At 39.4% G+C, this 26,637-nt stretch overlaps 1 protein-coding gene across 1 annotated transcript in view; it reads right to left on the bottom strand.

The window, feature by feature from the left end:
* Nucleotides 1-3,905: 3,905 nt before the first annotated feature.
* Nucleotides 3,906-26,637, bottom strand: part of LOC102960386 (HLA class II histocompatibility antigen, DR alpha chain) — an 85,704-nt gene continuing 62,972 nt past the window's right edge. Inside the window, exons 2-4 of the mRNA XM_042986093.1 lie at nucleotides 5,116-5,361; nucleotides 4,372-4,653; nucleotides 3,906-4,071 (exon numbers count right to left, since the gene is read on the bottom strand). Coding sequence (XP_042842027.1) covers nucleotides 3,917-4,071; nucleotides 4,372-4,653; nucleotides 5,116-5,361 — 683 coding nt within the window. The 3' untranslated portion in view covers nucleotides 3,906-3,916. The remainder of the gene's footprint in view (nucleotides 4,072-4,371; nucleotides 4,654-5,115; nucleotides 5,362-26,637) is intronic.

Here is a 26,637-nt window from a genome sequence, read left to right as displayed (position 1 = left end):
GACCTTCGAGAGGTGAATGGATAAACTGTGGAAAAACTATACAATGAAGTATCATTTAGCAATTTTTAAAAAAGCTATTAAACTTTGAAAACACACAGTGAAACCTTAAATGCATATTGCTAAGTGAAAGAATTCTCTTAGGCTAAAAAGTTCTTACTGTAGGGTTTCAACTCTACGATATCCTGGAAAAGCCAGAGACCTGTATAATGTCAACAGTGAACCTTAATCTAAACTATGGACATCAGTAAGTAATAATGTATCAATGTTGGCTCATCCATTGCAACAAATGTACCACACTAATGACTCATGTTAAGAAACTTTATGTGGCGGGGGGGGGGGGGAATGCAAATTAGGAACTTTGTACTTTCTGCCCAATTATTCTGTAAAGCTGAAACTACTCTTCAAAAGGAAAGTATTCAAAATATGTGTTTCTTTATGAGACGATTGAGATGTTTTCTTTTTATTCCATGTGTCTGAGTTTTAGTGTATTCTCTATTGTACACCTGTTTATTTTATAGTAAAAAGTAGGAATATGTAAAAGAAACACCTATGCCTGTTATCAACTTTCTAAACACAAGGCTTTGATTTGATAACCCATAGCTAAAGAAACTTGCTATTTTCAATTTTTTTTTTTAATTTAGAGGGAAAGAGAGAGAGAGAGGAAGAGACAGAGAGAGAGAGAGAGAGTGCTGGAGCAGGAAAGGGAAGAGAGAGAGGGAGAGAGAATTGGAGAAGGCATCATACCCATTGTGGAGACCCGGGGAGGGCTCCATCTCATGACCCTGAGATCCCGACCTGAGATGGAACCAAGAGTCAATAGCTTACACAGCTAGAAACTTACTACAGGGTGTTGAAAGATAAACTGAGGCATAAGATAACTTCCAAGTGCTTGTTCGAGAGCATGATTCAAATCTGGCAGTGCCAACCAAAAATGGTGAAAGAACTCTGGAGATGGAACTCTGACAGGAACTGGAGAAAGGCTTTCATAGACAGGATGCAGAAGCAAAACATGGAAATTACCTGATTCGCTATATCTTATTCAGTCTGACTTGGAAAAGCCCAGTTGGCTATTGGTGAATTTGGCTGGGATACAAGTGCACTTATAGGAATAGAGTCTGGCTTAGGATTCAGTTTGCTTACGTAAGTTACCAAGATGTTGGAGCCATCTCTGTCTAATAGCCTCCTAGTAAAATTACTCCAATCATCTCCCATTTTGGTCATCCTTTCATGCATGAGAGATGGACCAAAAATTTGGCATTAGTGACTCTCTCAGTCACCATCAGGCTGAAGTTATTCTTTTTGCCCTGTGAAACTCTTAAGTTATCAGATCAGGTTCGTGGAAGGTGTTTGCACCTCACCGTTCATGCCATTTCTGCTTCTCCAAGTGCAGTGAGACCATCTGATGTACTGCTGGTGATTATAAACGTGTGTTTAAGCCCCTTGAGAGAACACAGCTTCATGACGACTATCAGGAGAATACCAAGGGACTGAAGTATGTCTCTTAGTCGGGACCCCCAGGTACCAAACCAGTTGGTATCAATGTGTTTTAGCCAAGAAGTTTGTCATTTTCCTGTATTTGGGTTTCTGTAATATTAGGGGTGTTGATCCAGGAGCAGCCGGAGGTATCTGCTGTGGCACAGACTCCTTCTTCAGCCAATAAGCAATCTAACACAATTTGATTACCCAAGACCACCTTCTCAGCTCTAAAGGATATTTTTGGCTAGTGGTATAATTTGGGGTGATGTATTCTGCTACCCTTCAAAGTCATCTTGCCTTGATTTGTTCTTTTCCGGGATTTTTATCATCAGGTATTGAAATTTTGAGAAAAAATAATGGAATTTATAATTCTTGAAGCATTGTTACTTCTATGCATTGTACTTAGTCTTTTTGCAGTTTTCCTTTGATTCTTATAATAATAACTCAGTGTGGGAAAAATTGCCATCAGTATCTTCAAGAAAGGAATCAGATAGGTTAGTTAAGCAGGGTACCAGTGAATGCACAGATAACAAAGGTAGAGTAAGTTGAACCCCAAATTGACATCGTTGCAACTGCCCTTATTTGCCACTCTAGCAAACTGTCAGGATAATTAATCTGGAAGGTATCGGCTAGGCCCTGGTAACCACTTAGTAAGAGTTTCATAGATAAAGAGCAATAGCCCTCTGTGTCTCAAACATGTTTTCAGTCCATTTAAATGTCATGTCCTGTCCAACCTCCCACTTTTTACTGGGGGTTTCTACTCAGGGATACATATGCAATACAAGAGTCTTCCAGGAATAAGTCAGATCATTCTCAAGGTGATGAAACAGGCATCCAAGACCATGTTAATTAGATGGGTAATGCTGACACGCAATGTCCAATCCTATTTTTCCTTAAACCTGGAATGAGTGTCACTGGTACATAAATTCTGTAAGGTATATGACTCCTAGTCTTCTCTTCCCTACTCCACTCCCACCTGCTCCCCATCATGAGTCTTATTCATTATCTGAGGCTAAACCCTACATTTTGCATTCATTCTACCAAAGATCCAGATACATCATTGGGTTGGAGACTCAAGAACCAAGACCAGATCCTGAAACCGTTGCTAAGTAGAGATCTCCCAACGAACTCTACTCTAGGGTTTTCCATAGGGGGACTGGATCACAGCAACTGAATTGCTTATGGATGCTACAAGTGAGGCATTGTCCTAATGAACCTAGATATTTCTGATTTACTTACAGAACTTATCACAGACATTCAACATTCATGCATTTTGGAAGAAAGAATCATATATATATTCTCTAGTCTCTGTGAAGAACTGGCTTACACACCAAACCTTCCCTCAGAACATCAAAAGTTTATTGTGTTTAAAAAAAACCACAATCACAGTTGGGAGAAACCCAAGCAATAAGTGTGAAGAGATGTTTGAATTGAACATTCAAAGTGTTTCCAGGCAGAGAAGGGATCCTCTGGGGTCCATTCCAGAGGCAACACATGGTGATGATCAAATGATGGTAGAAAATGGAGAAAAATAGACCCAAGAAGGGCAGTAAATGGAATAACTCCACAGCAGAGCCTGGACAGATCAGGAAGGCATCATTCTTCTTAGAATAGCTAAAGGGCTGAAAATGCTGAAAAATAGTTGTCTTCAGTGAGGTGAGCAATTGGGATATTGCCAGGCTTATAAAGCTTTCAAGGCACAAATTTCTTCATTGATCTTCTCTTTGGGAAAAGCCATTGCCTGTAGAAAGACATACATGGTTACTAAAGATTAAGATGAGTATTTTAAGCTCTTTTTTCAGATCCTTTTTCTTCTCCCTTATTCCTTTGTTTTGGAAAAGCCTCATAACATTCCTCTCACATCTGTCCAGTAAACACAACCTAAATACCACTGTTCCAACATGAACTGCATCCCCTACACTCTGAGTAAGGATAAATGAGCAGAGCACTGCCTTACCTTCTCTTGGAAGTTTCAACATCACCTTTCAGATTAGAGAAGCAAATATAGGTATTGACCTTCAAGAGAATTTCATTTCATGCACTGAATCTGCCCTAACTCCAAGTGAACCAAACTCTGGAAACCCTTCTTAACTGAAGGTCTGCCTCAGGAAATACAAACCAGTAAGTGCCCAAATGTTTCCTTGAACACTTGGATTCAATACTCTGATGTGAAACAATGGTCTTAGGTAGTGGAGATAACCTCCAAGACTCAAGTTTTGGTCTAGGTACACATGTACGGAAAGAAATAAGGGATCTTGAAGCTTTGGGATACCAGATGATGTCAATGTCTGGCTCTATCCTAGCAAAGATATCCTAGCAAGAGCCATGACTTTCCTATCACTTTAAAGGCATCACAATCCTCTTTCCCATGCTGTTTCCTACCCTTGGAAAATTCCATGTATGTCTTCCTCTGCCCACATTAAACCCACCTGTGGATGCCTCACAGAGGCCCTCTGCGTTCACCAGCATTGACCTTGCACATGCCCTTGATGATGAAGATGGTTCCAACAATGATTCCCACCAGACCCACGACAAGGCCCAGGGCACACACCACATTCTCTGTTGTCTCTGGGAGGGGGGTTGGTGCATCAAACTCTGGGGAAAATAAAACAGAGTATGGTACAGAAGTAATGATCATGGTCTGGAAAAGCACTTAGATGCAAATATAGACATTTAGTCAATGAAAAGTTATTAGTCACCTAAATAAGAGGAAGACAGAACGATATATGAAGGGAATGCAGATTAACAAGTGGGAGCTGAATAATGGGATAAGCCAAGGAATAGGATTTGTAACAATGGTTATGGATGAGTTACAGTACTCTGGGTCTCAAAGCACCAGACAAAGCATCATGCGAAGAAACCATAGAAGAAAGGAGATTGACGGATGGTCCATACCCCAGTGCTTGAGAAGAGGCTCATCCAAACCCCAGTGCTCCACCTTGCAGTCATAGACATTCTCCACCGAGGGTAGGAAAGGGAGATAGTGGAACTTGCGGAAAAGGTGGTCTTCCCGGGGCAGGAAGACGGTCTCTGACACTCCTGTGGTGACAGGCTTTCCATTTCGAAGCCATGTGACATTGATCACTGGTGGGGAGAACTTGTCAATGAAACAGATGAGGATGTTGGGCTCTCCCAGTTCCACAGGGCTGTTTGAGAGCACAGTCACCTCGGGAGGTTCTGGGGACACATGACAGAAATTAGGCCTCCCTGCTTAGGCTATACCCTCTCCCTCCCACTGAAGCTTTTGAAAAAGCAATTGGAAATGTGCCTGAGAATCTATGCCACAGTCTCAGATACCTATCTCTGATACTCTCCCTCATGAATTGGAACCAATGTTATGGTATAAGATATATTGGGATACTTTAAGTAACGGGTATAATTTTATTCCTGTCTTTCCTGGCATAGATTTGGGGCAATGACTCACAGTATGAGTCACTGTGGGTGGTAAGGATAAGATGTGAGCACCTGAAGGAAAGGAATAAACTCATACATTGTTCTTGGGCCTTTGGCATGAGAGGTAGGGGCTTGCTGATGGCGACTCTAGGCCCCTGGGAGGGAAAGTCAGTTACAAAAATGTAACACAAGCCAAAGCATCTGTTTCAACGTTAGGATTCCAATGTCTAGCAGTGTAGAAGTTACCATTGGTGTTTGGGGTGTGGTTGGAGCGCTTTATCAAGATGTCCAGGTTAGCTTTGTCCACAGCTATATTGGCCAATGCACCCTGGGCCTCAAAGCTGGCAAAACGTCCAAATTCTTCAAGCCGCCACACTGTCTCCTTCTTTTCCATATCCATGTGGAAAATCTCATCACCATCAAAGTCAAACATAAACTCGCCTGATGAGTCAGTCTTCAGATAGAACTCAGCCTGGATGATCACATGCTCCTCTGAAAAGGCAGGAAAAGATGTCAGAGTGGTTACCAGATGGAAGAGAGTAAGAAGAATCCAGTATGTGAGAAAAACATGTTGGCAGGGGCAGTGGAACCATACGGAGTGGAACCATACAGAGTGAAGGAGTGGTGGAGGGCAGGGATGAGTCTGAAGATGAGGGTCAGGTGGAGGACATCCAGGCTGAACAGAGTTCTAAGGCAGAAATAAAGGGGCAGAGTTAGAGAGGGTGGATTGAAGGAATAGAGAGATGAATATCACTCAGTCTTGTGAAGCTGTTGTTAAGCTCCATGTTACAAGCTGTGAAGTGATCCACTCTTTGGAAATTCACCAGCAGCTGCTAAAGAGGAATTGATCACTCACTGTATTTTCCCAGGCATTGAATACACTTCAGCCTTAATTGTGTGAATCTCTCAGACTATTGCAGTTTTAAGAATAGGGAGACACTCTTTAAAAGGCTATGTTCTGAACTCTGGAATCAAATGAAATAATGAATTCTCCTCGGTCAATGGATATAAAATTGACATACAAGATTGTATTCACTTTACCTAGAAAACAAATGTTCTGATATCTATACACATATATACTGCAATTCCAGACTACAATTTGCTATAGTCTCCTCCAGACTACAATTTGCTATACTTTCAGATTTATAGCAACATAATACCTGTCATCATTTTGCTCACTTCAAAGATTGTCCTGCAAGTGTCTACAGTTCATCTCTCCAGTGCTTTCAGAGCTCATATCCCTAGATTTGATTCTCTCAGCACCTATCTTTGATACCCCCGGAATCCTGAGGATACATCAGGAAAGCCACGATAAGAAATCCTAGCACCAGGACTCCATTTATGGGCATTTTCTTCTTTGGTGCTTTGATGGGGGCAGTAGAGCCTTAGACTGGGGTAGAAGTGACAAGACTAGAAGAAAAGAGAAGGTCTGACATTAAAATTCAAATCACTTAAGGTACAGCCAGTCACAAAGACCTTTTGAGATGGCACATCTGTTACTAAGGGAAGGGCTCTTGTAAATGGTTCAGGAAAGGAAGCACTTCATTCATTAGATAAAGAAATAAAGTTCTTAATCAAATAAACACACAACCAAATAACAACACAAAACATCAGGTTTTTAAGAATGTTGTGAAGTTACTCACAGACTCTTCCATTTCAGCTCAAATGCTAGAAGAGATGTGCTTGAAACTTAATAGTGAGAGGAGAGTCAATGGAAACACACCAAAGTGAGAGCTAATGAGAGATGATTCCTCTGTGCTGTGACAGCTGGGGATGCTAATTCAGGGCTAATAAACCATCTTAAGAGATGGTAAATTGTCATGCCATGGAGAATGCCTGATTTTGGCAGTGTTTGTGACAGAGTTTCACTTAAGAAGCTTCTTATTGCTTTAAGAGTCACCTCCATGTCCTACTGTCCCAGAGGGACAACTCAGTCCAAGAGCTGGGCATCCATGGAACTGTACCATATTTAGAGAACATCAGAGGTGAAAGTTAGTTTCAACATTCCTGTAACTATACATGGATGTTAGAGATGTCATAGGTGGTGGTTACTGGAAACTGTGGACTCTAATCTCTACTATTTGAAATATGACCAGAGATTGGAGTAGACTGGGGGGACACACCTCATTTGAGGAATCAGGTTGATGAATACAGTAGAGCAAATTGGTCAGAGCCTATTTTACTGGCAGTAATAGAGATAAGAAACTATACGAAAGCTTTACCATAACCTTCCTCATGTCATAACATCATGACTGCTGTCCTCATGACATAAATTATTGAAATTCTGTTCCTAAGAATTTATTTTGATATTCTCTCCTGAGAAAACGGAAAGTTAAAACACTCTGGCCCTGATGTTTCTGAACATACGGGGCCATAATAAGGACAATTAAACCACACATAGAAAGGGCTGGAATCTGAATACAGCCAGTGAAGAGAGACCTGTCAGTGAGCAGGCCATCTGATGGTGAGTTCACTGTTGAATATCAGTCATGACACATACGCTCAGGGTGGATTTTCCACACTACTGTGCTGATGCCTTATTTGCCCCACAGCTGCCCTCACAAATCATGAGGGAGAAAACCCTACCATTACTGATTATCTAATCACATCCAACAATCACATCCAAGGGTTTTGAACATCCCCTGACCCTGGGTTTTGGATCACTTGGGAGAGATCCACAACACAGTGTTGCCCTAAAACTGTTAAGAAATACACAGATGAGAGTTCTACCATATCAGTCTCTGCTGAGAGTCGGGTCCGATGATTTAGGCTTTTCATCTCCTCTCTCAGAGGAAAAAGCAAGTCTGATGTTGTTATGCCTGCCCTTTGCTGGCTGGCATACTAAGTTGTTCTTAAGGTGCTCATAAATATATGGTAAACAGGCATTTTATATAAAAACATTTTGTATGTTGTAATAGCACCTTCACCCTCAGGTGTTTTGCAGCAACTTATGATATGGCTGAGTTCTAAAGCACTGATTGGTTCTCCTCAGGAAATTACTACATTTGGGAAACTTTAGAAAATACTTTCATTTCCCTTTCCCTGTGACAGGAAAGAAGTTCCTATCTGGACTCTACTCATGGTCCCCGGGTCTCTTCCTATACTTGAGCTTTCTAAGTCTGAGGGGATTTCCGAGGACCCTTGAATAAGGTCTTCTCAGTGGCACCAAATGGTGTGGAGCCACTGTGCTAGTAAAAGTCCAGTCTGTAAATAGAAGTCCCTGGAGACACTCTCAACAGAACTGTTTGTTACAATTTTTCTATATAATAGAGACTTCCATCTTTAGACTGTTAGGAAGCCTGAAGGAGCACAGGTCAGTGCAGACCCCTAACTCTGAGGGGTCAAGAACCTGTGGGAAGCCTCTATGGACATCTCAGCTCTTCTAGAGCCCCAAGGGAAAGACTGCCTTGGGAACACAAGGCTGTTGCCAAGATCCCTGTGTGTGAAACCATTGTGTCCACTACCCGAGATAGCTTCAGTCTACCTGCCACCTCCGAAATCTCATACTACTAACTTTCACTTGCAATGTGTAGGCCACATCCAGATCCCAGGGCAAAGAGACTCTTACTTCTATTCCCTGTAGTACCCACAAATCATAGAAGCTGACAGGAAAATTACTAAAATATATTTACATCTTGATACATCTAGATCTCTAGCATCTGTTTATCTCCACCATGGTTCACTGAGGCTCTTACCACAGTGGGTAACCTAGAACCAGAAAAAATATTAATTGGGCTCTTAGGGGAGTGTTTGGACATGACAGTTTTCACGGAGCCACGTTATGTCTGGGACCTCACCGCTTCATGTGTGTGTGGTTTGTGTTCAACGAACCTCCAGCCCCTTCTTTTGGCTTCCTTCCATGCCTTTTGCCCTTAGCATGCAGAACTTCCTATCAGAGTTGATGGTGGGATTGGGGAGGAATATCAATCCAGGCATGTCCTTCCCAAATCTACATGGAGAAACTTTACTGGTTCTGTTTCATTTCTCCATCCCATCTTGAGAGGTGGCAGAAGCTAGTGTTCTGAAATAAATTTCTTTCAGTGTAAAGAGTGCCAACTGTTGATATTAACCAATGTGCTAGAGTGGCGTGATCGTGGGCCTCCCTAACCTATTCTGTGTGAATAAAGAGACCATGGTGCTTTGGCCCATCTCTAACTTGGGAGAATGACAGTATGTGAATTTGATTCATTTTCTCTTCACCTGTACCTGAAATATATTCTTAAAAGTCTGAGTTTTTAATAGGCCCTGGGGTTGTGAAATCACACTTCTCTGCTTGGGTAATCTTTGTCAATAAGAACATGCAGATTAATGCCACACACACACACACACACACACACAGACGCACACACACTCATTAGAGGAGTTCTTCTTGTGATGTTGTATAGGAATTATAGCATACCATAGGATTTATTTGCTAAATTTTAATAAGTAGAGCATTCTAAAATTTCCTGTACATTGCACAAACATATCTGAATTCAGCCATTAAACTGTTTGGAACAATGTAAGAATCAATTGTCCCAATTGGATTTAAGATAAATCCTTTTCTACCCCCTGCTGGAAATTTTTGCAGGCAGAAGTGAGTTGAGTTCATCTTACTCACCTTCTAGTTGGGATGGATTCAGAGAGAGGGAGGAAGACGAAAAGGCAGGACATGTCTTAGTGAGAATAAAATGCGCAGAACCCTCGCTGAGAATTTAAGAAGAATACAGGTAGTATGAAGATGAAAAGTTAAAAAACATGAAGATGAATCACTAGGCCTGCTGACCGACTGGATTAGGATAAGGTGCTAGAGAATGATTAAAAAGAATGTACCTAGTTCATGTGTCAAGTGAATGTCATAAATGACTGAAGGAAATTTTTACACAAAAATAGACTTTGGTGCAGGAGGTGGGGCTTGTTTGCACCAAGTGTGGTGTGGGTCCAGCACAGAGTGTGAAGGAACATGTTGGTGAACACAAGAGGACAGGGAGAACACGAGTGGACAAATGGCATATCAAGAACAGATCATTGCAACACTCTGTTGGGATAATACATGAGGAGTGGTCAATGCTGTAAACTATTTTAGAATAACCAGGAGTGAAGATGTAGAGTAACCTCACACAGTCTGGATTTCTGAGGTTACTTTGAAACTTTAAAACTTTTAAGGTAGGAAGAAAGAAGAGAACTAGGCCTGCGGATTGCTATGAGTTTCACTGGAAGGTGTTTTGGTATGCACTTTCTCTCACCAATTAAAAAACCCACAAATAATGACTATATTAGTTCTTACCATCATATCTTCTAGATAATAATTGCATTTACAATTTGTTCTGTGAAATCTGAGCTTTAAAAAATCTTAGGGGAAGGTTCCACTTTGGGGGTAAACACGGTGGTATTCTCAATCAAGTGTCTGACCCTGTAGCCAGTAAAATGAGTCCATTGAAAACTGTAAAATCACTTCAACATAAGTGCAGTCAGAAGGGGATGGCATCGTTTTGTCTTGACGTTGTGCCTATAGGTGAATATTCAAAGGTTTTCAGGAAAAAACTTCCCCGTTTTTTTGTTGGTTTGTTTGTTTTTGTTTTTGTCTTTTTCATAATGCACAGTAAAAGTGGTACTAGGATATTCTCTTTTGTGGTCAATAGTATTTAATTCTTCTTAAATTTTGACGGAGTATTCAGCGGGCTTGGAAAGGTCAAAGCTCTTAATTCAGGATGCATTACCTAATATTTCTACATGTACATCTGAAATTCTCAGGTATGTTTGATGTAATTAGGTTGTTTAATGATTAATAGGTTACTGACTTTTAAAGTCTTTTTATACTAAGTATCATTGGGTTTTTTGTGTTTTTGTTTATTTTTTTGGTTGTTTGTTTATTTTGAGAGAGAGAGTCAGAGAGAGGGAGGAGCAGAATCCCAAGCAGGATCTGTGATATCAGGGCAGGGCTTGAACTCACGAACCCTGAGATCATGACCTAAGCTGAGATCAAGAGTAGATGTTTAAAGGACTGAGCTACCTAGCCACCTCTGTTTATTTTTTTGTTTTTGTTTTGATAAGCACACAAAATGGAATGTGCTTTTAAAAATACTGTTTTTTGAGGGCTCCTGGGTGGTTTAGTAGGTTCACAACTGTCTGACTTCGGCTCCGGTCATGATCTCAAGTTCGTGAGTTCCAACCCTGCATCGGGTTCTGTGCAGATGGTTCAGAGCCTGAAGTTTGTTTTGGGTTCTGTGTCTCCCTCTCTCTCTGCCCCTCCCTGGCTCACACTGTTTCTCTCTTGCTCTCTCTCAAAAATAAGTAAACATTAAACACATTTTTTTTAAATCCTGTTTTTTGAGGGTTAAAATTATTTTTTAATTTTTAAATTTTTTAAAAATGTAATTTATTGATAAGTTGCCTAACATACACTGCATCCAGTGTGCTCTTGGTTCTGGGGGTAGATTCCCATGATTCATCGCTTACATACAACACCCAGTGCTTGTCCCCACAAGTGCCTAAAAATATTTGTTAATTAAAAAATGTTTGATTGAACTCCAGTAATATTATATTAGTTTCAGGTGTATAGCATAGTCATTTCACAATGATATACATTAGGATATGCTCTCCAGAAGTGTAGTTATCATGTATAACCCCACAATGTTATTACAATATTTGTGACTATATTCACTATGGTGTAGGCTTCATCTCCAGGACTTAGTTCTTTTACAACCGGAAGTTTGTACCTCTTAATCTCCTTCTTGAATTTCAACCATCCCCCCTCTGGCAACAACTGCCCCCTCTCTGCCCCCTCTCTGGCAACAACTAGTTTATTCTCCACATTTATGAGTCTGTTTCTTCCTTTTTGTGGTTGGTGTTTGGTCGTTTGTTTTAGAGTCCATATATGTTAAGTCATACAGCTTGGAAAACAAAGGTGTGTTTCAAAAAAGAAAAAGTAAATGTAAATCACTTCGACTCGTAACAGTAAATGTGTAACACCCTTTCTACTGCTCCATGGCAAATTTAATCTTAGGCTCATTTTCTAGGTCTTTTCTGGAAATCTGATAAAGGAGGAATGTCAGCTAGATTTTTAGAGAAAACTGTCTGTGGTCAAAATGCTCTTTGCTTGGTAAATCATATCATGCCTGGGAAGAATACTGGATGAAGTCTAACAAATGGTGGGAACCCACAGTTTGAACATCACTAAATGCAGTGACCCTTGTAACCGGGGTCTGGAAGTTATGCTCATGGAGTTGTTATTAGACGTACAGGCTCCAAGGGAGATGAGGATGCTAAGCCAAGGCAGACTCCACTCCCATAGGTGTCAATTCATCTCCCACACCTAAAGTCTCCCTTGAGGGTGGGGTGGGCAGAGACTAGCACCTGGGCTACATTATGGACTTTTTCAAGACTATGTCCCACTGAAGATAAAAATATCTGATGCGGCCCCTTTGACATGCTTTGATTTCTGTCTGTCATCCTACTGAGTGAATCTGAGAGCCAAGTGTTGCCTGGGGCAATCATGTGAATCTGCATTTCAAAGTAAGAAAATCCCCTGGGTCTTGATATATGAACGATTTCATTTCATTTCTTTCATATATATATGTGTGTGTGTGTGTGTGTGTGTGTGTGTGTGTGTGTATGGGAATGCTGTCTTTTTATCCATTAGAAATATATATATGATATATAACATATATCACATATAAATTATATGAATATTAAATATGTGTACGTATCATATATACTACATATCATATATAAATTATATTCTTATAAATAAATATATAATTTCATCAGATATTTTTAAAACATTTCATATGTTTACACCTTTAACATAATCTCACATCTGATATTTTATTTTCCCTTAAAAAAATTAATTCTAGTTGGTTAGCATACAGTGTTACATTGGTTTCAGGTCTATAATACAATGATTGCATACAACACTTGCATACATTACCCAATGCTCATCACAAGTGTCTTCCTTAATTCCTATCACCTATTTCACGCATCCCCCAAACCCCCATCTGGCATCTATGTGTGTTCTCCATAATTAAGAGTCTGTTTCTTGATTTGTCTCTTGTTTACCTCTTTGCTCAACTGTTTTGTTTCTTAAATTCCACAAGTGAGTGAAATCATATGGTATTTGTCTTCTTTGACTTATTTTGCTTATTATTATGCTCTTTAGCACCATCCGTGTTGTTGCAAATGGCAAGATTTGGCTTGCAATGGCAAGCCTTAAAAAATGGTTGAATAATATCCATTGTGTGTGTGGAATATATATATTCTATATATAGTGTGTGTGTGTGTGTGTGTGTGTGTGTGTGTGTATACACCACATCTTCTCTATGTATTCATCAATCGATAGGCATTTGGGCTGCTTCCATAACTGGCTATTGTAGGTAATGCTGCCATCAACATCAGGGTGCATGCATTCCCTTGAAATAGTGTTTTTGTATTCTTTTGGTAAATACCCACTAGTGCAATTGCTGAATCACAGGGTAGTTCTATTTTTAACTTTTGGAGGAATGTCCATACCATTTTCCACAGTGACTGCACCAGTTCACATTCTCACCAACAATGCTGAGGGTTCCCTTTTCCCCACATCCTCCCCAACACTGGTTGTTTCTTGTTCTCTTTACTTTAGCCCTTCTGACAGGTGTGAGGTGATATCTTGTTAGAGGTTTGATGTGTATTCTCTGATGGTTAAGTGATGATGAACATCTTGTCATGTGTGTATTGGCCATCTGTAAGTCTTCCTTGGACAAATGTCTTTTCATGTCTTCCCAGTTTTCAATTGTATTATTTATTTTGGGGGTATTGAGTTGTATAAGTTCTCTATAAATTTCAGATACTAACCCTTTATTAGATATGTCATTGGCAGATATCTTCTCCCATGCTGTAGGTAGCCTTTGAGTTTTGTTGATTGTTTCCTTCCCTGTGCAGAATATTTTTATTTTGATGTAGTCCCAATAATTTTTGTTTGTTTTATTTTTGTCTTTGTTCCCTTGCCTCAGGAGACATATCTAGAAAGAAGTTGCTCTGGCCAATGTCAAAAAGGTTACTGCCTCTGTTCTCTTCTTGGATATTCAAGGTTTGAAGTCTCACACTTAGGTTTTTATTCCATTTTGAATTTATTTTTGTGTGTGATATAAGAAAATGTCCAGTTTCATTCTTTTGCATGCTTCTGTCCAGTTTTCCCTAATCCATTCATCGAAGAGACTGTCTTTTCCCTATTGGATATTGTTTCCTGCTTTGTCAAAGATTAAATGGCCATATAGTTGTGGATTTATTTCCGGGTTCTTGGTATTTATGGGTGTTCTGTTCTATTTATCTATATGTCTATTTTTGTGCCTGTGCCATACTGTTTTGATTACTACAACTTTGCAGTATAACTGGATGTCTGGAATTGTGATGCCTCCAGCTTCGTCTTCCTTTTTCAAGTTTGCTTTGGCTATTTGGGACATTTTGTGTTTCCATACAAATTTTAGGATGGTTTGTTCTAGTTCTGTGAAAAATGTTGTTAGTACTTTGATAAGGTTCGTGTAAACTGTGTGGATTGCTTTGGATAGTACAGACATTTCAACAATATTTATTCTTCCAATTCTTGAACATGAAATGTCTTTGTATTTATTTCTGTCATCTTCAATTTCTTCCCTCATTGTTTTATAGCTTTCAAAGTACAAGCCTTTTACCTCTTCGGTTAGGTTTATTCCTAGGTGTCTTACTGTTTTGTGTGCAATTGTAAATGGGATTGAATCCTTGGTTTCTCTTTCTGCTGCTTCATTATTGGTGTAGAGAAATGCAACAGATCTCTGTCCATTGATTTTATTGAATTCATTTATCGGTTCTACCAGTTTTTGGTGGAATCTTTTGGTTTTCTTTGTATAGTAGTAAGTCATCTGCAAATAGTGAAGTGTCACTTCTTTTTCACCCATTTGGATTCTTTAATTTCTTTCTATTTTGTGTACTGTGGCTAGCACTTCCAGGAGAATTTTTTTAAAGTTTTAATTATTTATTTTGGACGAGACAGAGAGAGAGAGGAGGGGAGTGGCACAGAGAGGGAGAGAGAGAGAATCCCAAGCAGGCTTCGTACTGTCAGCACAGAGCCTCACACGTGGCTCGATCTCAGGCACTGTGAGAACATGACCTGAGGCAAAATCCAGAGTCAGACGCTTCACCTACTGGACCACCCAGGTGCCCCAGGACTTCCAGGAGTATGTTAAACAAAGTGGTGAGAATAGACAAACCTATCTTGTTCATGGCCTTCAGGGAAAAGCTCTTAGTTTTTCCCCATTATGGATGTATTATCTGTGGTTTTTCCATAAATGGCTTTAAGTATATTGAGATATTCTCTCTATACACAGTTGGTTAAGGGTTTTGTTTTTCTTTTTTAGTCATGAATGGATTTCACATTTTGTCATTAGCTTTCTCTGTGTCTTTTGAGATGATCATATGGTTCTTACTCTTTCTCTTGGTGCCTGTGATGTATCATGTTGATTTGCGCATATTGAACCACCCTTGCAACCCAGGATAAATCTCACCTGCTTGTGGTGAATGAATTATTGAATGTATTGTTGGATTCCATTTATAGTATTTGGTAGAGGATATTTGCATCTAGGTTCATCAGAGATTTTGGTCTGTAGTTCTCATTTTTAATGATGTGTTTATCTGGTTTTGGTATCAGGGTAATGCTGGCCTCATAGAATGAGTGTGGACGTTTTCCCTGTTTTTAATTTTTGGAGTAGTTTGTGAAGAATAGATATTAAGTCTTCTTTAAATGTTTAGTGGAATTTGCCTGTGAGCCATCTAGTCCTGGATTTTTGTTAGTTGGTAGTTTTTGTTTTTGTGTTTTTTGTAATTACTGATTCAAATTCTTTGCTGGTTATCATTCTGTTCACATTTTCTATTTATTTCTGTTTCAGTTTTGGTAGATTACATGTCTAGGAATTCATCCATTTCTTCTAGGTTGTCCAGTTTGTTGGCATATCATTTTTCATAATATTCTATAATGATTTTTTGTATTCCTATGGTCTTCATTGTTTTTTCTCCTCTTTCATTTCTGATTTCATTTATTTGAGTCCTTTTCTTTTTTCTTGGCCTGTCTGGCTAGAGGTTTATTAATCTTCTTGATTTTTTTCAAAAGAACCAACTCTTCCCTTCATTGATCTGATCTATTGTTTTTCAGGTTTCTTATCCCTTCTTTATGTTCTAACCTGTATTATTTCCTTCCTTCTGCTGGTTTTAGATTTTGTGTGTTATTTTCGTAGCTCTTTGAAGGTTAGGTTGTTTATTTCAGATTTTTCTTGCTTTTGAGGTAGACCTGTATTGCTATCAAGTTTCCTCTTGGAACCACTTTTGCTGCATCCCACAGGTTTTGATCCATTGTGATTTCATTTTCATTGGTTTCCATGTGTTTTTAAATTTCTTCTTTGATTTCCTGGTTGACCCATTCATTGTTTAGTAGCATGACACTTAACCTCTATTGTTGTGGACTCTGGGTCTAATGTTCTGTCTTGTCTAGCAAAAGAGAGGGATGCAGGATGAAAAGGAGAGATGACTAATGTCCAGGAAAAGACAAGAGCCCCAAACAAGGGTTCTTGCCCCGTATTTATTAAGATCATAAGGCTTACAAATGTGATGGGCGTGCACAAAGAGACAAAGAAACTGTGAGCATGAACTTGGGGACAGGAGGCCAAAGGGTAATTTTGAAGATATACAGTGTTTGGGGTTTGGGTCAGTATAAAACAAAATCCTGGTGCTAGGCAGATGGACAGATGGTTGTTAACAGCACACAGGAGGTGCCATGTCTGTTTATCTTAGCCTAGGGGATGAGATAAATAAGGGGAATAACCTCAGGGCTAACTAGGCACCTTCTCTTTTGTTAACCATCTCCACTCTGGGCTGCTTCACCTGCAGCGCAGTGGTCCACAGTCCAGTTCACCAGTTTACCTAACTGGACCCTTTTCTCCTGTGAAAGCAGCTTTTCTGCTATAGTACTTAACTGGGGGGACATTTTTGCCCTGCATGCCTAATCTTGTTTACCTCATATGCCTTTGTATTGGAGCCTTTGCACCTGTGCCTATTTTGGGCCTTTGCCCCTCCCTCGGTATTCTGGGGTGCATTTGCACCCCCCTATTCTTGGGGTGCCCATCTGGTTTACCCAAACTCGGGTGTGAGCATTCTATGGCTTTGTATTTATTTATGCCTTGTTAACTCTTTGGTGTAAGCCCGGGGGATTCCTAAGCTTATCCCCCACACTCCATGTATTTGTGATGTTTCTTGATATTTCCTTGTGGTTGACCTCTATTTTCCTAGTGTTATGGTCAGAAAAGATGCATGGTATGACTGATTTTGAATTTGTTGAGGCTTGTTTTATAGGCTAATATGTGATCTATTCTGGAGAATATTCCATGTGCACTTGGAAAAAGTGTGTACTCAGCTGTTTTAGGATGGAATGTTCTGAATATGTGTCAAATCCATTTCTTCCAGTGTGTCATGCAAAGTCATTGTTTCCTTTTGGAACAATTTTCCTTTTGGATGAGCTGTCCATTAGTGCTTGTGGGTTCTTAAAGCCCGTTAGTATTGTGTTATTATCAATTAGCTCCTTTATGGTGTTATTAACTGTTTGTTGTAATTGGATGTTTCTATGTTGGATGTATAAATATTAACCATTGTTATGTCTTCTTATTGGATAGTCCTCTTTATTATTATATGGTCTCATTTTTCTCTTGTTACAGTCTTTCTTTAAAGTCTGTTTTGCCCAATATAAGTGTTGCTACTCCAGCTTTCTACTGACATCTGTTTGGAAGGTGGATGTTTCTCCATCCCCTCACTTTCTGCTTTTAAATTAAAAAAATTTTTTTTTAATGATTATTTATTTTTGAGAGAGAAAGACAGAGCGTGAGTGGGGGAGGGTCAGAGAGAGAGGGAGACACAGAATCCAAGGCAGGCTCCAGAGCACAGACCCCAACATGAGACTCGAACTCAAAAGCTGTGAGATCATGACCTGAGCAGAAGTTGGATACTTAACCAACTGAGCCACCCAGGTACCCCTCCATCCCCTCACTTTAAATCTGCAGGTATCTGTTTAGGCAGCATATAGATGGGTCTTTTTTTTTTTAATTTATTCAGACACCTGTATCTTAGATTGGAGCATTTAGTCCTTTTACGTTAACAACTATTGATAGATATGTATTCATTTTCATTTCATTTTTTGTTTTGTGGTGGTTTCTGAAGTTTTTCTCTGATCCTTTCTTTTCTTTTTCCCTCTTTCAAGGTTTACTGAATTTCTTTAGTGATATATTTGAATTTCTGTCTCTTTATTCTTTGCATATTTATTAGTGATTTTTGGTAGACGGCAGACATTAGGTTTGTATAAAACTTCTTCTGCATATAGCAGTCTATATTCAGTTTATTGTTTAAGTTTGAACCCGTTCTGTACTCCTGGCTTCTTCATGTTTCAGGTATATTGTATCATAGTTTACATCCTTTCTTTTTATGATTTCCTTGATTGACTTTTTACACAAATATTCATTTTTACTTCTTTTGTATTTCCTACCTTTTTACTTTGGTCCTTGCTTTCCACTCAAACAGTCCCCTTTAATATTTCTTACAGGGATAGTTTAGTACTCATGAACTTCTATTTGTCTAGGAAACTCTTTATCTCTCCTTCTATTCTGAATGAAAGCCTTGCTGGATAGAGTATTCTTGGCTGGAGATTTTTCCCAGTCAGCATTTGAAAATATCATGCCACTGCCTTCTGCCTTGGAAAGTTTCTGCTGAATAATCCTCTGCATGTCTCATGTATTTTACCTTGCCTGTTACTGTCTTTTTTTTTTTTTGATTGTTTGCTGCTTTTGAAACATTTTATTTATCATGATATTTTGCCACTTTAATGACAATATGTCCTGGTGTCTGGCTACTGTTGTTGAATTTGATGGGGATTCACTGGGCCACCTGGATGTAGCTATCTGTTTCCTTCCCAGAGGAGGGAAGTTCAGCTTCTTTCTTTAACTAAATTTTATCCCAATTCCTTTGTCTTTTTCTCCTGGAATACCTATAATACAAATACTATTGCATTTGATAGAGTCACTGAGTTCCCTAAGTCTATTAATGTTTTGTGTAATTATTTCCCTTGTGTTTGCTCAGCTTGATTACTTTCTATGACTCTGTCCTTTAGGCCATTAATTTGTTTCTCTGCATAGCCAGCCTGCTGTTCATTCCATGAACGGTGTTTCTCATCTTGTTTATTGCGTCCTTTGTCTCTGCTTTGTTATTCCTTATCTCTGTGTTAAGGGTCTCACGTCTTCCATACTTTTCTCAAGTCCAGTGATTATCATTATAATTATTGTTTTAAATACCCCACAGGTATGTTACTTGTATCTGTTTTGCTTAGATCTCTGGCTGTGGCCTTGTCCTGTTCTTTCATTTGGGATAGATTTCTCTGTCCTGTCATTTTGTCTAAGTATCTGTGCCTGTTTCTAGTTACTAGAAAAGTCAGACTAGTCTCCTGTCTTGAGGGTAATGGTCTCATGAAGAAGAGATCCTGCAGTGCTCTATCATTTATTGTCCCTTGTACCACATGGCCTTGCACTTCTGGGAGTTTCTTCAGTGCATGTTGTGTGTGCCCTGCTGTTTTGTCCTGGTTGCTTTGTCCTTCAGGCCAATTGTCTATAGAGGCTCTCCTTGCCTGCCATAGGCAGCATTTGGTCCTTGCCCTGAATGTGGTGCATTTTAACTAAGGGTGCTCTGATCTGCTTGTGCAATGAAACCTATTGCCACTACTGCAGGAACTGAGGCTTTGCAAAACTACCAGGACAACTTCTTTAGGGGTTTGTTTTCCATATGTGCTCCCTTGTGTTGTCAGTCTATTATTCACCTTTCTCTGAAACTGGGGCCCCATCCCCTTCACAGCAGCCATTGTCCGTGTGTCTCCCAAACTATGTCTCCACACTTCATACCTTGTCTGATATGACCTTTTCTCTATCTTTAGTTGTGGAGTGTGTTCTGCTTCTCTAGAGTGGTCTCTAGAATTCTGGGATATTTAGGATGATTTGATAGTTACCAAGTTCTATTCATGGGACAAGGTGAGGCTAGGGTCTCCTCTCCACCACCATCATTGCCCACTCTTGTTTCGCTTGTTTTTTGTTATCAAACTTAATTGAAATGAAATAAACCTATTACAAATACCCTAGGACTGGTGCGTAGTATTTTAAAATATACCAAAAAGATATTAAAATATTATGGTGAGATACTTCTGTATTTCTAGGACAAGATGGAATAGATATAATTTTTCCTATTGACAATTGTTACAGAAAAGACAAACAGAAGATTCTAAAAGGTGGACAAAAGAAGGCAGATTGGCTATGGAATTTAGACTCAGCAGTGACATAGTGGTGATTTCCTTATTTTTTTTTTTGTTGATCTTTTTTAGAGCTGTTTAATGTTTATTTATTTTTGAGTGGGAGACAAAGCATGAACAGGGGAGGGGCATAGAGAGAGGAAGACACAGAATCTGAAACAGGCTCCAGGCTCTGAGCTGTCAGCACAGAGCCTGATGTGGGGCTCGAACCCATGAATCATGAGCTCATGACCTGAGCCAGTATCAGATGCTCACCTGGCTGAGCCACCTAGGTGCTCTTGTTTTTGTTTATCTTAATGAATATATGTACGAAATGGTGCTTAAAGAAACTGGACACCAGGAAACATGAAAAAGTGCAAAGCTAAATGTCCTTTTAAAAAGCATGTTTTGGGGCAACTGGGTGGCTCAGTCTGTTAAGCATCTGACCCCAGCTCAGGTCATGATCTCACGGTTTGTGAGTTGGAGCCCCACATCAAACTCTGTGCTAACAGCTCGGAGGTTGAAGCCAATTTAAGTGAAAAAATTAGAGAGTCAACCAAAGAAGCAGAAGATAGAAAGACTAAATGGAGATTTTTGAATTGAAAATAATGGCCCAAAATGAATTCTCACTGGATGGACTAAAGAGCAGATTTAAGAGAAGAGAAGAAAGTATCAGCTAACTGAATACAGAACAACAGAAATTACCCAATCTGAACAACAGAGAGAAAATGGAGTCTGTCATGAGTCTGTCTAGTTAATACTTGCTAACCAGAAAACATGTGTCTAGTAAATGAGACTCATGATGCTTGGAATTGGCACTAGGGACTCATCACTAGGAAGAGGTGTAGGATGATAGTTACATGCGGCTATAGGTCAGCCCCTGCAAGGTGACAGACCCAGCATCATTTGCTTGCAAGGCCTGTGCTCAGAGGTTTGTATGATACATTTTTCAGTTTGGATGTGGTCCATGTGGTTGTGATATGGGGCAGGGTTGTGTCAGACAATGGGGAAGACCTTATGGGTAAGGTGTGGAGAGGAGTGTAGGTGGCAATTTCCAATATGGAGGAGGTGCTGGTGGTGCTGGTGGGAACAACTAGGAGAGCAGGGTGTGTTGTGGGAATGTTAGGTGGAGAGAAAAACTGTAATCTAGGACACTGAGCCAGGAAAACAGCACCAAGAGGTCCCGGATCATCGAGTTGAGAACATCTGCCTGGGAAGTTTTAAAGAAGTGCTTATATGGTTAGCATAGTTTAGAATATATTATTTGGCTTGCCTGCAATAAAGGTGAAATGGCGCCTAGTGCTGCCAGGAATGTGGCAGAGGTACAGTTTACAAACACTTGGATAAAAATTAGTTTTCTGAGGCTGGTCCTCAGCTCTTTCTATAGACTCCTATAGTGTTGTATACAGACCTCAGTTTAAATCATTTGATTGATTTGATTGCATTTGATTAGCTGTGGGGTCGCCTTCTGACTGAGCAATGTGGATACAGAGGGAAGACAAGGTGTATCTTGTATCTTTGAAGCTAGAGGTCCTTTACCTCTTCCTCTTAGCAGCAATGGGGGCCTGGCCCTCCTCTGCTGATTGTGGCCACAAGATCCCGGGGTTCCTTTTTGAATGTCATTTCCTCATGTGTCTGGCATCTACCAGGTGCCTCTTTTCTTCTCTCTAATGTCCACACAGTTCCACTCATGGGCCCCAGAGCTATAATGTCAATCTTCTGCAAAACTTTTGATGAGTTTCATTTAAATTTATTAGCCTTTATAATTTGCACGGTGTGGAAAACCTGGTGGTGTTAGCTTTGCCATTGATAGTGGGCCATCATTGGGCCAGTAAATCTTAGAGATCTAAGTGATTCCATGAAATGAAACAATATCCGTATTATAGGAACCCAGAAGAAGAAGAGCAAGAGAAAGAGGCAGAAGGTTTATTTGAATGAATTATAGCTGAGAACTTCCCTAATCTGGGGAATGAAACAGGCATCCAAGCGTAAGAGGCACAGAGAACTCCCTTCAAAGTCAACAAAAACAGGTCAACACCACGACATATCAGTTTCCAGTGAAACTAGAAAAATACAAAAATAGAGAATTCTGAAAGCAGCTAGGAACTAAAAGTCTTTAACCTACAAGGTTGGACACTTAGGTCTAGTACCAGACCTGTCAACTGAAACATGGCAGGCCAGAAGGGAGTGGCAGGAAATAGTTAATGTGCTGAACAGAAAAATATGCAGCCCCAAATCCCTTATCCTGCAAGCCTGTTATTCAGAATAGAAGGAGAGATAAAGATTTTCCCAGTGAGAAAAAAACTAAAGGAGTTCATCACCAAAAACCAGTCCTGCAAGAGATTCTAAGGGGGACTCAATGAATAGAAAGCAGCAAAGAGTATAAAGAACCAGAGAATAACATGAAAACATGAAATCTATAGGTAAAACAATGGCATTAAATTCTTATCTTTCAAAAATCACTCTGAATGTGAATGGACTAAATGCTCTATCAAAAGACATAGGGTATCAGAATGGATTAAAAACAAAAAACAAAAACGAGACCCAGCTCTATGTTACCTACAAGAGACTCATTTTAGACATAAGACACATCTCGACTGAAAGTGAGGGGATAGAGAACCATCTATAATGATAACAGATGTCAAAAAAAAAAAAAAAACGTTGGAACAGCCACACCTATATCAGACAAGGTAGATTTTTAAAATAATGACGCTAATAAGAGATGAAGAAAGGCATTTATCAAAATTAAGGGGTCTATCCATCAAGAAGAGCTAACAACTGTAAATATTCATGCCCCCAAGTTGGGCAACACCAATATATCAGTCAATTAATCACAAACAGGCAAACTTATTGATAATAATACCTTAACTGTAGGAGATTTTAGTCTTCCACTTAGTGGCAATGGAAAGATCATCTAAGCACAGAATCAACAAAGAAACAATGGCTCTGAGTGACACATTAGACCCGATGGACTCAACAAATCTATTCAGAACGTTTCATGCTAAGCAGCAGAATACACATGCTTCTCAAGCACACATGGAACGTTCTCCAGAATAGATCACATATTGGGTCACAAATCAGACATTAACAGGTATAAAAAGACTGAGATCTTATCATGCATTTTTTTTCAGATCATAAGTCTATATGAAACTTACCACAAGAACAAATTTGGGAAGCCCTCAAATACATGGAGGTTAAAGAACATCCTAACAAAGAATAAATTGGTTAACCAAGAAGTTTAGGAAGAAATAAAAAAATGCATGGAAGCAAATGAAAATGAAGACATGACAGTCCAAACCCTTTAGGATACAGCAAAAGCAGTCCTAAAACGAAACTACATTGCAATTCATGCCTATTTCTAGAAGCAAGAAAGATCTCAAATACACAACGTCACCTTATACCTAAAGGAGCTAGAAAAGGAGCAGCAAATAAAGCCCCAAGCCAGCAGAAGAAGGAAAATAAAAAGATTAGAGCAGAAGTAAATGATATAGAATCCCCCAAAGAGTAGAACAGATCAATGAAATTAAGAGATGATGTTTTGAAAGAAGAAACCAAATTGATAACCCCCTAGTTAGACTTCTCAAAATGAAAAGAGAGAGGACCCAAATGTACAAAATCACAAATGAAAGAGGAGAGATCACAGCCACCATGGAAATACAATTATAAGAGAATACTATAAAAAATTATGTGCCACGTCAGGATAATCTGGAAGAAATGGACAAATTCCAAGACTTTCACACACTACCAAAACTCAAATAGGAAGAAATTGAAAATCTGAACAGGCCCATAACCAGCAAAGAAATGGAACCGATTGTCAAAAATCTCCCAGCAAATAAGAGTCGTAGGCCAGATGGCTTCCCAGAGGAATTCTATCAGACCTCTAAAGAAGTGTTATGTCTATTCAGCTCAAACTTTTCCAAAAGATGGAAATGTAAGGAATGCTTCCAAACTCATTCTATTTAGCCAGCATTGTCTTGATTTCCAAACCATACAAAGACCCCACTAAAAAGGAGAATCATAAACCAATATTCCTGATGAAACTGGTTGCAAACATCCTCAAAATATACAAGCAAATTGATTTCAACAGTAAATTAAAGGATTGTTCACCATGATCCAGTAGGATTTATTCCTGGGATGCAGGGCTGTTTCAATATTCACAAATCAATCAATGTCGTATGCCACATTAATAAAAGAAAGGATAAGAACAATATGGTCTTGTCAATAGATGCAGAAAAAGCAATTGCCAAAACACAGCATCCTTTCTTGATAAAAACCCTCAAGAAAATGGGGGTAAAAGGAACATAACTTCATATCATAAAAGCCATGTATGAAAGGCCTATAGGTAATATCATCCTCAATAGAGAAAAACTGAGAAATTTCCCCCTGAGATCAGGAACATGGCAGTGATGTCTATTCTCACTACTTCGGGTCAACATAGAACTGGAAGTCCTAGCTGCAGCAATCAGAAAACAAAGTGAAATAAAAGGCATTCAATTGTCAAGGAAGAAACCAAACCTTCACTCTTCTCAGATGACATGATACTCTCTATGAAAAACCCAAAAGATTCCACAAAAAACTGCTAGAGCTGATACATGAATTCAGCAAAGTCACAGGATACAAAATCAATATAGAGAAATAGGCTGCATTTCATATAATAATAATGAAACAACAGAAAGAGATGTCAAGGAATTGATTCTATTACCATTGCACCAAAAACCATAAAATACCTAGGAAGAAACCAAACAAAAAGGTAAAACATCTGTATGCTGAAAATTATACAAAGCTTCTGAAGGAAGTTGAAGAAGACACAAAAATGGAAAAACATTCCATGCTCATAGATTCAAAGGACAAATATTGTTACAATGTCAACACCACCCAAAGCAATCCACACATTCAATGCAATACCTATCAAGATAACACCAGCGTTCTTCACAGAACTAGAACAAACAGTCTAAAATTTTATGGAACCAGAAAAGAACCTGAGTACCAAACATTATCAAAGTAATGTTGAAAAAGAAAGCCAAAGCCAGAGGCATCACAATTCCAGACATTATGCTGTATTACAAAGCAGTAATTGTCAAGGCTGTATGGTTATGGCACAAACACAGACCCATAGATCAACGGAATATATGAATAGAGAACCCAGAAATGGACCCATAAATAAAGGCTACCTAATCTTCAACAAAGCAGGGAAGTGTATCCAATGGTAAAAAGACAGTCTCTTTAACAAATGGTGCTGGGAGAATGACTGTGACGTGAGGAAGAATGAAACTGGACCACTTTCTTACCCCATGTACAAAAATAAATTCAAAATGGATGAAAGACCAAATGTGAGACTTGAAACCATCAAAATCCTAGAGGAGAAAACAGGCAGCAACCTCTTTGACCTAGGCCACAGCAACTCTTACGTGACATGGTTCTAGAGGCAAGGGAAACAAAAGCAAAAATGAACTATTGGGACCTCATCAGGACAAAAAGCATCTGCACAGTGAAGGAACCAATCAACAAAACTGAAAAGCAACTGATGGAATGGAAAAAGGTATTTGCAAATGACATATGGGATAAAGGGTTAGTATCCAAAATCTATAAAGAACTTACCAAACTCAACACCCAAAAAGCAAATAATCTAGTGAAGAAATGGGCTGAAAACATGAATAGACACTTTTCCAAGGAAGACATCCAGATGGCCAACAGACACATGAAAAGTTGCTCAACATCACTCGTCATCAGGAAAATACAAATCAAAACCACACTGAGATACCACCTCACACCGGTCAGAGTGGCTAAAATTAACAACTCAGGAAACAGCAGCTGTTGGTGAGGATGTGGAGAAATGGGAACCCTCTTGCACTGTTGGTGGGAATGCAAACTGGTGCAGCCACTCTGGAAAACAGTGTGGAGGTTCCTCAAAAAATTAAAAATAGAACTACCCTATGATCCAGGAATACCACTACTAGAAATTTATCCAAAGGATACAGGATTGCTGATACATAGGGGCACAGGTACCCCAATGTTTATAGCCATGCTTTCAACAATAGCCAAATCATGGAAAGAACCTAAATGTCCATCAACTGATGAATGGATAAAGAAATTGTGGTTTATATATACAATGGAACACTACTTGGCATTGAGAAAGAATGAAATCCTGCAACAACGTGGAAGGAACTGGGGGGTATTATGCTAACTGAAATAAGTCAGTCAGACAAAGACAGATATCATATGTTTTCATCCATATGTGGAACTCGAGAAACTCAACAGAAGACCATGGGGGATGGGTAGGGGGCAAAATGGTTTCCAACAGAGAGGGAGACAAACCCATAAGAGACTCTTAAATACAGAGAACAAATGGAGGGTTGATGGGTGGGACAGGGGAGAGGGAAAAATGGGTGATGGGCATTGAGGAGAGCACTTGTGGGGATGAGCACTGGGTGTTGTATGTAAGCAATGAATCATGGGAATTCACCCCTGAAAACAAG

Source organism: Panthera tigris, chromosome B2 (assembly GCF_018350195.1).
Source record: "Panthera tigris isolate Pti1 chromosome B2, P.tigris_Pti1_mat1.1, whole genome shotgun sequence".
Taxonomy (NCBI): Eukaryota; Metazoa; Chordata; class Mammalia; order Carnivora; family Felidae; genus Panthera; species Panthera tigris.
The sequence above is the reverse complement of the archived record's forward strand: the minus strand, read 5'-3'. Positions and strand labels throughout refer to the sequence as shown.